Here is a 13,004-nt window from a genome sequence, read left to right as displayed (position 1 = left end):
CCTTCCTTGCCTTCCTTGCCTTCCTTGCCTTCCTTGCCTTCCTTGCCTTCCTTGCCTTCCTTGCCTTCCTTGCCTTCCTTGCCTTCCTTGCCTTCCTTCCTCCCTTCCTCCCTTCCTCTCTCTGTCTCTGTCTCTCTCTCTCTGTCTCTCTCTCTTACTCATTTTGAGACAGAGCATGAGCAGGGGAGGGGCAGAGAGAGAGGGAGACACAGAATCTAAAGCAGGCAGAGCCTGATGTGGGGCTTAAGCCCACAAACAATGAGATCATGACCTAAGCCGAAGTCAGATGCTTAACTGAACGAGCCACCCAGGCGCCCCGAAGTATTAGTATTCTTTATGTATAATATTAATGAATTAGATCTTCCAGTTCTGGCCCCCTCACCCTATTCCTCAAAACACATGCCCCCTGAACATGCCTCCTTGATGTATTTCACTCCCTCCATGACCCACTGCTTTGTCTTGATTCATTGACAGGTTGTGACCTTTTTCTCTCGTCCCAGCTGTGTGGACAGTGCCACACGCCCTCCAAACAACAACGGCTCTTGCGTGCATATTTCAGTGTCTCTTTTGTCAGAGAGCCCAGCAGAGCCGCGGTTCTTCCGGTGCCAGCCCTGAGCTGAGCGAAGAGTGCCCCGCCGAGATGGTGAAGATGACAAAATCCAAAACTTTCCAAGCTTATCTGCCAGACTGTCACCGAACGTACAGCTGTGCCCACTGCAGAGCCCACCTGGCCAATCACGACGAGCTGATCTCTAAGGCAAGTGGTTTGTGCCCAGAACACGATGCAGTCCCCCTAAGGACCATCAGACCGAATTCGTAGGTGAACATGCCACCATCACGTGACTTTGTGGGTCTGTAGCGCCCCCTGGGCAGCGTCGATGACAGCCCCGTGCATGACGGAGCGTGACTGCACTGTGATGTTGGTGTGCTCGGCGTGTCGGTCGTGGTGTCTGTGCAGTGGGGGGGTTTGGAGGGACAGGAAATCACAAAAAGCTAGAGGAGTAGGTTAGTTTGTCAGAGCAGTAAAGTTCATCTAAAACCAAAAAACATCGAAGGAACAAAGGAGGTCTAGAAAACCTGTGGAAAGAGTTTAATAATATGGGAATTTATTAAAATAATAAGGGAATGAAGAAATTTTAAAAACTCAGAATGCGTAAGGAGAAAACAGGCTCTCCTAGAGGAATGGGGGAAAGAGGATCTTTTTTCTTAATGTTTGTTTATTCATGTTGAGAGAGAGAACCCCAGGCAGGCTCTGCGCTTTAAGTGCAGACCATGCTGTAAGTGCTATCGCGCTATACGCATGGATCATGCAAAACTGTGAGATCGTGACCTGAGCTGAAATCAAGAGTCGGATGTGTAACTGACTGAACGCCCCGAAGAGAGGATCTTTTAGAAAAATCCTCAGGATGGATGCTCTGAACAGGGCCACGGCAGCTGCCCCGAGCACTCTGGGTAGGACTGGGAGCAGCCTCGTAGATGAGAAAAGAACAGCTCAATTCCTTATTATTTAAAAAAATTTTTTTTTAACATTTATTTATTTTTGAGAGAAAGATAGAGTGTGAGTGGGGAAGGGGCAGAGAGAGGGAGACACAGAATCTGAAGCAGCCTCCAGGCTCTGAGCTGTCAGCACAGAGCCTAGCGTGGGGCCTGAACCCACGAACTGCGAGATCATGACCTGAGCCAATGTCGGACACTTAGCTGACTGAGCCACCCAGGTGCCCCCAATTCCTTATTAAGCTGGACTCTTTTTTAGCAATGTGTGGGGTCTAGAATCCGCCACTTGTGAACATGTAAAAAACAATTCAAACATAGTGGGAAGTTGTGACCATTCTCCCCTGCCCATCCTCGCGGGTCACAACCCGCCCCCCCACTTCCTCACTGGTCTGCCTTCCTGGGCTACGTGAACCTCATGCTTCTTCCAAAACAAAGTCAGGAAGTTGTGCTTTTCGGGAATCCCTGCTTAGGCTTCGCATTTGACTCCGTTAGAAGAACACTTCCCTACCCATATTTTAGATAGGAGGTAATGAACCATTGTCCTGTTTCTGTTCATCATCTGAAATCAACACCGTGCGTTTCTGCGCTCTCACTGCTGCTGTGCCTCCTTTGTCCACTCAGAAGATTCAAGTCAGAAATGGGAGGGCCTCGGCTCCTGATTTCCTGAGTACCTTCCACGGCAGGCTCCATATGTGTCAGTGTCTGAGTTCGTGTGGCCTCCAGATGGGACTGTGTGGCTTGGTGACCTCTGTGAGCCGTGCATCTCAGAAGGCATAGGTGTTGGACATCGTCATGGTGTTGGTTCTGAAGCATCCCGGAGGCTCTGCCTGCTAGGTGGCACCAGCCGTGACCTTAACTGAGCATCTCAGGATGAAAGTCACGCTGAGAACCTAAATGCACCAAGCACACAGTCTGCCAAGAGGCATCAGACCTTGCATTTCGGCCGGTGATACAGGAAACTGCTGCTTTTCCTTCCATACAGTGTTAGTCTGTAAGTTACCGTGTAGAGCGGGATCCAGTTCACATGAGGACAGAGGTATTGTCTTGACAGGTGTTCACGGGCCTCTGGAGCCATCTGTGTCACTTGGTCCAAGAGGGCCATTCCTGGTGCAGGCAGGTCTAGTTGTTTGAAGGCTCTGGTTTTATCTGTGGGTCGCATCTGGCACACCACCTGTTTTCTATGAAGTATTATTGGATCATCACAGCCGCATCCGTCTCTTTATGTGTCACGTATTTATGTGTCAGGCCAGAGTAGTTGCAACAGAGGCTGCATGGCCCCCAAAGCCTGAAATATTTATCAGCTGGCCTCACTTACAGAAGTTTGCAGGCCTGGCTCTAGCCTGACTTCGGTCTAAATCCGAACCACAGATCTGACCACATCACTGATCTAAACCCTATTTAAACAAAGATTTGCAGAGTAGGTGAGAGAATTAGGAAAATTGGTCCACAGAATTGAAGGCTAATAAGGATGTGCAGGAAAGCCTATAAGATGATTATTGGTTACATTGGCCATGAAGTGATAGTCCTCATTCTAGAAAACCACTTGAAAGGAAAACTCTTCCAAGTCTGAAAGTTGTATATATATATTTTTAAGTTTATTTATTTTGAGAGAGAACACACGTGTGCGTGAGTAGGGGAAGGACAGAGAGGGGGAGAGAGAGAATCCCAAATAGGCTCGTGCTATCAATGGACAGTCCCCCCCCCCCCGCAACCCCCCACTCGGGGCTTGAACTTCTGAACCATGAGATCATGACCTGAGGCAAAACCAAGAGTCAGTTGCCCAACTGGCTGAGCCAGCCAGGTGCCCCTAAAAGCTATATATCTCAGTCAAAACACTGCTCGATTTAGGCTAGGTTATGCGACTATAACAAAAAGCCCCCAAGTCACAGTGGCGTACCACGTACCATGGGGTCAGCAGGGGCGCTGCCATCTGTAATGGTGGAAGCAGCTGTGTGCGATTGCACAGTGACCGTGTTTGTGGCAGGAACGGGACGGCTTTCTCCTCCTCACCCCTACTCCATTCCTTACACTTGTCACCGCCAATAGTTTGGTGTCTGTGGTCTTCTCTGTTGTCTGCGGGAACACAGCTTCTGCTTTACACGAAGGGCTCCCACCACACAGCATCTGACAGGTAGCTTTCCTTCACTTCGGAGTATTTGGACTGTCCTGTCTTCTTGCACCTGCTCCCGCCGATCCGCTCCCGCCCCCTTGTAATGTCTGCGTGAGTCTCGGACGTGAGTGCCCTTGTTGGCTCACTTGCTGGTGGAAATCTGCGTCCCATTTTTGTGTGTGTGTGATTGCAGACGGTGAATGTTGATCATTCCTGTCACATTCCCTTAAGCACTCCAGTGCGTTTGTCTCTATGGTATATTCTTAGGAGGGGGGGTGGCTGGTCACACAGTGTGTGCCTTTTGCATTTAGATATGGTCCTCTGTGCTCCAGTCAACATTGCTCACAGCCTTGAGTTTGTGCTGAGGTGATAGGCAGAGAAACAACACAAAAGTGTCCTTGATTTCATTATTTTTGAGGTCCGCCCGCTCTGTTTGGTCATTTGAGCCTGGCACAGAGCAGACGAGCCCGTTGTCTGGCCAAGAGGGAACTCCCATTGCCTCTTGTCCCTAAGGCTGCGGGCACTGGGACTGACCGGATGGTATTCAGGAGGCACCCTCCCCCACCTTATCATCCCAGACTACATGAATATGCTACAAGCTGTTTCTGGACTTATTTCTAGCACATTCTGAGATGTCACTGGAAGGTGGTCCCCCCTCCAAGTAAGGGGTCATCTTGGGATATGGCTTTGTTTTATAAGTTTCAAAGGAAGAGCATGGAAACTCTCCCTTGCCCCTCCTGTGTGGTGGCCGGTGGTGCAGCTTGTCCTGGTGGCATGAATCAGGGCACCAAGCAGCCCCTCTCGGGCTCCGGGAGCCCAGTGATTTCTGGGTTCTGTGTGGGTCCAGAGCCCCGGAGACCTGCGGTCTCTGCTCCCCAGCTCGGCCTCCAGCTCACGTCGAGGTCCGTGACCTGGAACAGTGTCTCCACCTTCATTCCCAAATGCAAAACTCGCCGTCCCTTTTCATCTTACTGTGACAAATCTGTGACAGCTTTTTCTTCTTTGCAGTCTTTTCAGGGAAGTCAGGGACGAGCCTACCTCTTCAATTCTGTGTGAGTACCACTGCTGGTGGCCCGTGGACCTGCCGTGTTCTTGGTCACGTCACATTTATTGCTTCTGTACATCCATGCAAATAATTACTCAAAGCTGGAATATGTAGAGTTCCCTGGGAGGCTGGAATGACCAGTGGGTTTTTTTAAAATTATTATTTTCATTAAAAAAAAATTTTTTTAATGTTAATTTTGAGAGAGCGTGCAAGTGAGGGGAAGGGCAGAGAGAGAGGGAGACATAGAATCTGAAGCAGTTCCAGGTTCTGAGCTGTCAGCACAGAGCCCAACACAGGGCTCAAACTCACAAACTGGGAGATCATAACCCGAGCCGAAGTCAGGTGCTTAACCCACTGAGCCACCCAGACACCCCTCATTATTCTTATTTTTTATTTTTATTTTTTTATTTTTTTTTTATGTTTTATTTATTTCTAGGAGAGAGAGAGAGAGAGAGACAGCGTGAGCAGGGGAGGGTCAGAGAGAGAGGGAGTCACAGACTGAAACAGGCTCCAGGCTCTGAGCTGGCAGTCAGCACAGAGCCCGACGCGGGGCTCAAACCCACGAACCGCGAGATCATGACCCAAGCGAAAGTCGGACGCTACTGACTAAGCCACCCAGGCGCCCCTCTTATTTTTTATTTTGAGAGCAAGAGAGTGCGCATGAGCCAGGGAGAGGAAGAGAAGAGAGGATCTTAAGCAGGCCCAATGCTCAGCATGGAGCCTGACACAGGGCTCGATCCCACGACCCTGGGATCATGACCTGAGCCAAAACCCAAAGTCAGATGCTTAACCAACTGAGCCACTCAGACACCCCTGATCGAGTGTTTTTAGGCGAACTTAAAGAATTGTACCCTCCAGTCAGAGTTTCAGGGAAGGGTGTGCTCTTGCCTGAGGAACTAGCTCCCACACGCGATGTGGTCCGTGCCCCATTTGTGGTGGGTTTGAATTTTACTGCACTACACACCGCAGAACTGTGGTCACCTCCCCAGCAGCCCGGCCCATCTTGGGATTCTCTTGGGGAAATGAACAGTTGTTCCTTCTCATAAAAGGTGGTGGTGGGCAGGGGGTGGGAAGGCGGGGCATTACTAAGAAACACTGGTGCCTCTGGTAACCAGTTAGCTAGAGAAATAACCCCGTGAGGCGGGGGCCAGGGGAAACCGCTCTGGTGTCCAGCAGTGTCCTGCCTCCTTCCCTGCAGGGTGAACGTGGGCTGTGGCCCCGCGGAGGAGAGGGTCCTTCTTACTGGCCTGCACGCGGTCGCAGACATCTACTGTGAAAACTGCAAAACCACGCTCGGGTGGAAATATGTGAGTAACCATCTATTCCAACCTCTCGGACGCTGCACAGATTACCACATAAAACACATTACAAACAGACACACACTTCGCAAAGAAGTAAGCCCTCCCCCCTGGAAGCATCAAACTGTGTTTTAACATAGAAATCCAATTAAAGATGGATGCAGTCACATAGGCACACCTGCACTCCCAGGGCAGGGGTGACAGCCACACCGCACAGTCCCACCCTGCAGACCTGGGCCCCCCTGAGGGGCCCCTGGAATGACGGGAGGGCCCCATCTGTTTGGGGGACACCTGCCGGCCAGCCAGGCCCAAGGTGGCTGTTGACATTACTCTGCAGTAGCGACGGCGAGCAGACCCGGATGCGGTGCTCAGAAGTTTCTGCTGCGCCCCCCAAGCCTGGCCTCCCCCTGCCCAGCAGAGGTTTGGCCCGTGGGCAGCTTCTGCTCCCCCACACTCCCTGCTCCCGTGTTCCCCCACCCCTCCTGGCGACTCCCAGATGTGTCCCTCTGGCCCACACGCCTGGTGCCCCCGGCCATCGAGTGCACGTCCACCCTGGGCTCTGGCATCTGAGAGGCGTGTCTGGGTGTGGCTGGTGCCTGCCTTCGTGACATGCTTTTCTGCAGCCATTCTGGTCGTCTTGGTCAGGGCCAGCTGCTCTCCCTCTTTCTGGAATTCCCGATTGTTCCTGTTCTCCGCATTCCCCATCACACATGGAGACGGGCTCGGCGAGGCCCGCACGCACCCCCAGCCTGTTGCGCTCCACCCTCACTGCCCACCCAAGGGCCTTCTCTTCTTCCGACATCTTGAACGACTCCCAGGGCACTTGGCAGAGTTGCCTTCGCTTGCCCCGTACCCGCAGTCCCTGCAAGGAGGGTCTGGCTCCTCGGCCTCCCAGACTGCCTTGCAGTGGTACAGGGTTGGTAGCAAATTTGAATTAGCCTTTCCCTACGAGTTTATCTATAACTTCACGACGAGTAGGGGTGACCTGTCCTGTCCTGGGTGCACCTGTCACCCAAGACAGAACCCACCCCCACCCCCGCCCCTGCCCCCGACCCCGGTCAGCATTGCGAAGGGATCACCTGGGGAGATTTAATACCATCCACTTATTTTCTTCACCAAGAGTGTAATGAAGTCAAAGTGAAATTTGATTCTGTCCTGAGACTTCTTTCTACTTTTTTTTTCTTTTTCAAGGAACATGCCTTTGAGAGCAGTCAGAAATATAAGGAAGGAAAATTTATTATTGAGCTTGCCCACATGATCAAAGACAATGGTTGGGAGTAAAGTGAAAACTTTGTTCTCTTCTGAAACTATTTTGTGGAAAAAAAACTAAATGTAATGGAAACTTAGGAGCATCCTGGATGACAGTATTTCTTGAACTTGAACCTTGCAGGCTGGCCTCTTCCAGCCGCTCCGGTGGTAAGGTGTGCCCTCAGCCTCTGTTCTGTTCATGTACATGGTTGTTTCCAGAATGTTTCAATGACCTTTTCCTAACTTCTCAAGTTCCAGAGAAGGAATTAAGCAACTGATGACTTACCCATCTAGTTAATACCTTCTTTTAACCTATGCCTTTACAATAGAGTTTGGCTGTGCTCTTTCACGTTCAATAGAAAACCAAACTGAATTTCTGCGGGCCACAGGGTTAGGGGCTTTTTAGAAGAGCAAGTTCACTCCTCTCTTTTGGAGTAGGGGTACCGTAGCCCACTTTTTCTCCCCACTAATTTGTGAAACTACAAATGGGCTGTTCCTCTTGCAGATGAGCTGTTAAGGCATAGTGCTCATTTAAGAACTTTCCAGAAGCAGTCAATGAATCTATTCGCCAAGGGACCTTTCTTTTCTTTTCTTTTTTTAAAGCCTTGCTCAAAAACAGACACCGCTGATTACATTTTAGATAAGCTATAAATAGAGAAGTATGTCTAATGAAACATCTTGTTTATTTAAGCCAACAGCTTCCTTATCTCGAAAGCAAGCATTAGCAAAGAATGTTCCAGGGGTCTGCAGGGGCACGCTGCTTAGGCTGCAGTCCGGCGGGGCCCTGTGGCAGTGGGGCCTCTGCGTCTGTTGCTGAGGGTGGGTGGTCCACAGAGTTAGAGTGTAACACACTGGACCGAGTAAAATCGGATTTCCTTTTCTACTCTGATGTACTTGAAGAAAAAGGATTACTTCTGCATACGTAAGAGGCCAGAACGAGCAGGATAAACTTCCAAACTTGAGATTTGGGAGATTGTTTTAACATTTTTGTTCAGGAAAGGGTAAAGTTCCATGACTGATTTAAACTTTGTAAATGAATATGGGTCTCCCGTGCCCTCCTGGTTCTGTCCCTTGAACTGAAGGGACCTAGGCGGTCTTCTAAGTCCTGTGTCTCGGCCATCCACCTATGCCCCTGCGAGGAGAGGCCACTGCAGAATTTTGGCCAATGTTCAGAGCATGGAGGCCAAAGATCATTCCCAAATAAGTTTTGTTTTTCAGTGTTCTAGCCTGACTCCAGCTGCTGGGTCCGGCCAGCTGCTCCAGGGGTCTGGTGGGGAGACCCCTGGACCCAAGTGCTGGGGGTGGGGGCAGGAAGACGGCCCATGGAGGCAGGGAGAGAGAAGGGCAGCGTGCCCAGATGTTTCTCCGCCTGGCCAATGGCTCTGAAAGTACCTGCAGACAAGGTCAGCCCAGTGGCAAATGTGAGCTGGCCGGGAAGGCTGAGAGGATGGTTCTAGTCCCGTGGGAGGTCCCTTCCCTCCCTCCCGCCCGCCCTCCCCTGAGCCCCAGAGCCCATGGTCTGTGCAGGCACCGGGCTCCCCTGGCTGCTTCTGCCATAGCTGCTCACGTAGTCTCCCTTCTGGCAACCTCTCTTGGCTTAAGCCTTGGAATGTGGGGAAATGGCGCTGCCCTGCTGTGGGCGAGGGCACGGGAGCGCGAGCTGGTGTACGCACGTCTCCACGTGTCAGAGGCAGATCTCTGTACAGCCGTGTAGGTAGGTGTCTGCGCGTACAGGTGCTCCAGCAGGCTGCTGCTTCCTGAGCTGTACCCCCACCCCTGCAGATGCAGGTTGTCCCAGAGCAGCCCCGTGTTTGAGTTCATGTGCAGCTGTGCAGCCCTCAGGCTCCCGGGGCGCAGTCCTGCGCTCACGGCCACGGTCAGAAACCTGAAGACGCCGCACTCTTCGAGCTGGCGCGCGAAGCATGGTTATCTGCGGCTTTGGTCCTCAGTGGCAGCTTTGGAAGGACAGAAAGACGCCTTGGCTGAGGAGTACTCCTCTTGGAAGACTTCGCCCAAACCGACCCCTCCCTCCTTGCTCGGTGCCTCCATGAGCCTCAGCGCTGTGGCCGAGGCCCCTAGAGGATGAGGGAAATGGGGTCCTGGGGGTGCTGAGGGCAGGGCTCCCGCGTGCTTCTCCACAAGATCGCGGAAACTGAAGAATCTTCTCAAATTCTTCTGACCGATTTTTGTATATACTAAACTTCTATTTAAAGCTTTTATATGTTCTGGGCAAGTTTACTGCTCCTTGGATTTGAGCACTTTGGTTTTTGTATTGTCTTTTGTGATGGCATTGAAACATTTTTACTAGTGGTCTTAGGCCTTGTTTTTTGTTTTGTTGGTAATTGATACCAACGAAAACCCTTACCACTTTGTTGGTCTTCTGAAAAATCCAAGCTCCTTTTGAAACCAAAAGAACGGACCGTGAGCTGGCTTCAGGGAAGGACATTCACACACGAGCCCACAACCGGATGTGCTGGTAGTGTTGGAATGTTCCGCCCTTTTAAATTCCTAAACAGTAAATATCATCCTGTGACTTTTATTTAAATTATTTAAAATATTTTTTTCCTTGAAGTTTGGGAGGTGAGGCCAGGATCATCAATGCATTTGACTTAAACTATGTGATGGTCTCTGGCACAGCACATCTGCTCTAGAAACATGGTTTAGTTGTTGTTTTATATATACATATATATAGTATTTTTATACCTTAACGCTTATTCTTGATGGCATCTGTCAGATATTAGGCGAAATCAGAAATGGGAATTTTTTTCAAAAGTCCTTTAATTTACCTGATGACTTCACCAGGTACTTACAAAATCCAAGTGGTTTTAATACCTAGAAAACTAAGTTCCAAAACGACCTACAGAAATGTAAACCCTCATTTGTCAAAGGCTCTTGGGTGGATCTGCAGCCCAGGGTGGCCTGGCCGTGCCTCGGGCCAGGTGCATGTGGTCACTGGGTGCAGCTGGAGGGATGGACCGACGGACAACAGCCCGAAGGTTTGCCCCTTGGAGCAGGACTGCCAAGCTCACGTGCACAAGCCTCCTTCCGCCTCCGTGTCCAGCCCTCGTCCTGTGTGTCTGTGTGAGGTTGAAAAATAAAGCTTCCCATGTCAGATGTGTCCTGCGCAGTAGCACCTCCTGTTGCAGGCGCCGGGGGCCCTGGATTCCGGCAGTTCCCACTGCCCACGCCTTCTCCCACGTGCGGTCCTGGTCCTGTCCAGTCCCGGGTGCAGCCCACAGGGGAACATGGCTGTGATCATGCACGGTCCTCGCTGGGCGGACGGACAGGTAAGTGGGCCTCAGTGAGCCCAGGCACAAGGGCAGCAGAGTTTCCCCTGCTGGGCTCCAGTCCTACATGGGGCCATGCGGCCCGCCGTCTCGAGCTCTGTGCCGCCAAGCTCCCCGCTAGTCTGGGGCTTGTGCACGTAGCCCGGGAACGCCGAACCTGAGCTCCCCCGTCCTTCTCAACACTGAGGGGTTAAGAGCCCTGTGGGATACGCCCTCTCCCAAGTCTTCACCACCACACACCCTGAGCCCACCAGCGACTAGTCAGTGGCCTGCAAGTGCATTACACGGCTCTCGCTGCACCCCGCCCTCACCTCCTGGGTGAACCAGCCTCTTGGGATACGTTTCAGGCATAAAGGCTGGAGTATAAGCCTTTCACTAGCTGGGAGGGTAGTGGTGAGGAGGTCATGAAGATGAGGGTTTGGCCAGAGGCTGAGAGGTTACTCTCTAAAGCCCAGGTCCCTGGCTCCAGCTAGGGGACTATAGAGGGGTACGGTGCCTGTGGGGCCCAGACCTTGTTATCCGCACAGAGGAGAGCCAGGATGCCTGGTATCCTGAGCCAGGATATCCTGAAGCAGGATGCCAACGAACTTTAGGTGGGTGACAGATAGGACATCTGTGTGGATATGCACGAGGGGCTTGAAAAGAGGCAGGTGAGAGATAAAGGGCTTGAGCCTGGGGTTCAGCATCAGAGATGGAAAAAGAAGAGCCCAGGTATGTTCTGGAAGTGCTGTTAACACTTGGTGATGAATTTGAAGCTTGGGTGAGGGAAAGAACCAAAGATAAGCTGGGAGGGAGGGGAGCGTATGGCCTCTGCTGACCTCGAGACCATAGGCCTCAGGAGCGGGTGTGAGGGGTGGACAGCCTTGTGGCCAAAGGAGATAGGCGGTGGGAGGCGCCATCTGTCCCCATCCTTCTGCAGAGGCGCTTTGGGAAGGCCAAGGTAGGTGTCAGGAGCATGGAAGCCAGGCTGGCACACAGGCTACAGAATGAACAGAAAACATGGGTGGGCAGGCGAGCAAGGAGGTTTTTTCAAAAGACATTTATAGAAAAATAGAGTTAAGGGATTTTTAAGTCTGGAACCGCTGGTGAGGCTGGCCTGGAAGCCCTAGTGCTAGGGCTGGGGAGCAAGTGAGCACATAGGCGGGGGGTCGGGGGACGCCAGCTTGCCCGGGCCTTCGGCACATCCGTCAGTAACAGCAGGCGCTGGCCGGCTTCTCCCACATGCGGTCCTGCTCCTGTCCTGAGGCGGAGAGGCGGCCAGTCCTGGGTGCGGCCCACAGGAGAACATGGCTGTGACCACCCATGGTCCTTGAGCCCAGGCATAAGGCAGAAGAGACTTTTAGAAACTGATGTCAAGGCTCTAGTCTAGTGTCCTCACGCCACCGGCAGCAGGAGCCCCTGCCCCCCAGGTTTGGATGCCGAACCCTGCCCCCAGAGTTTCCGGGTCAGAAGAGCCGAAGTCTGAGAATCTGTTTCTAACCAGGTCCCAGGTGATACCCATCTGAGTCCCAGACAAGATGACCAAAATGGGGAGGGGACGGGAGGAAGGCGAGAGTCAGGAGATAGCCTTCCTCCCCGTCCTAGGCCTGCACTGCAGGCTGATCCACAGCTCATGCCTGGTGGCCCGGGACACGGGTTCTGGGTAGGCCCAGGCCTGGAAGCAGGGCCAGGCCCAAGTGAAGGTTGGGAAGGCCCAGGGGCCAGGAAAGGGGACCCAGGCAACAAGCAAGAGCTCTGGTGAGTAGTAGTCAGGTGGGCAGAAAACTCCATGGGTGGCTACAGGTCCCCAGGCCTGAGTCCCTAAGGGGATACCGAGTGACAGACCTGCTGCTACCACGAGCTGAAGTCCCCAAAACCCCGACTGGGCTTTTTCTTGGCCACAGGGACAGCTGCACTGGTTGAGGGCTCTTCCTCTGCTACACGTTTCCTGAAAAGAGAAGACCCGCTCTAGCTGCTATCTGTATACCAGGTCCCGGAGCTGGGAGCCCACACCCTCCCACAGCTCCCCTCAGCGTGATGTCACACCGTCATGTACCCCCAGCCCCGAGTCCTCAATCTCCAGCCTGCACAGGGGCCCCACGGCACCTGCTCGTCCTCACCACTGGCGGGCTCTGACCCATGGGCACCGGTAAGACTGGAGAGCACGTGCAAAACGGGACAACAGCCCTCCCTTCACTTACGTGGCTGCCGGGTTGATGTATTTGCCCACCCCCTGGCGGTACGTCTGGGGGCCCTGGCTCCCCGGCTTGGGCTGGCTTGTTTTCACTGTGCTTTCTGGGGCCTCCTCCTCGAGCTGCGTCTTCTTCCGCTCCTCGGCGATCTGTCAGGGAGCAGGGCAACAGCTGGCCTGGAGCCCCTCAAGCTGGGCAAGTTCCCCAGCAGCCCTGCCCACCCGGTGGCTGAGGCCCCCTCACCTGCGCGTCAGCCTCCTCATAGGGGTCCACAAACACAGTGGTGGAGTCGATGCGGATCTCCTCCTAGCAGCAGAGGGAGGCAAATGAGGGGGGCCGGCAGAAGGCAGC

At 52.7% G+C, this 13,004-nt stretch overlaps 2 protein-coding genes across 5 annotated transcripts in view; one reads left to right on the top strand and one right to left on the bottom strand.

Moving 5' to 3' along the window:
* Positions 1–485: 485 nt before the first annotated feature.
* On the top strand, positions 486–10,307 carry YPEL1 (yippee like 1). The gene is made up of 4 exons (XM_039242798.1): positions 486–757; positions 4,613–4,656; positions 5,848–5,956; positions 7,139–10,307. The coding sequence occupies exons 1-4, from the start codon at positions 641–643 to the stop codon at positions 7,226–7,228; spliced, it is 360 nt and encodes a 119-aa protein (XP_039098729.1). The 5' UTR covers positions 486–640; the 3' UTR covers positions 7,229–10,307.
* PPIL2 (peptidylprolyl isomerase like 2) overlaps positions 9,950–13,004 on the bottom strand; it is a 29,974-nt gene continuing 26,919 nt past the window's right edge. The window contains exons 18-21 of one of the 4 annotated variants that reach the window (XM_039242797.1): positions 12,897–12,959; positions 12,663–12,802; positions 12,307–12,409; positions 9,950–10,466 (exon numbers count right to left, since the gene is read on the bottom strand). In XM_039242797.1, coding sequence (XP_039098728.1) covers positions 12,313–12,409; positions 12,663–12,802; positions 12,897–12,959 — 300 coding nt within the window. In that variant the 3' untranslated portion in view covers positions 9,950–10,466; positions 12,307–12,312. Of the gene's footprint in view, positions 10,467–11,503; positions 12,410–12,662; positions 12,803–12,896; positions 12,960–13,004 lie in introns of those variants that run through there. The other 3 variants (XM_039242795.1, XM_039242796.1, XM_039242794.1) reach the window with 3 other exon arrangements.

This window comes from Hyaena hyaena, unplaced genomic scaffold, assembly GCF_003009895.1.
Source record: "Hyaena hyaena isolate Hyena2069 unplaced genomic scaffold, ASM300989v1 scaffold_219, whole genome shotgun sequence".
Lineage (NCBI taxonomy): Eukaryota > Metazoa > Chordata > Mammalia > Carnivora > Hyaenidae > Hyaena > Hyaena hyaena.
Note: the sequence above shows the minus strand (reverse complement) of the source record. Positions and strands in the feature narration are given on the sequence as shown.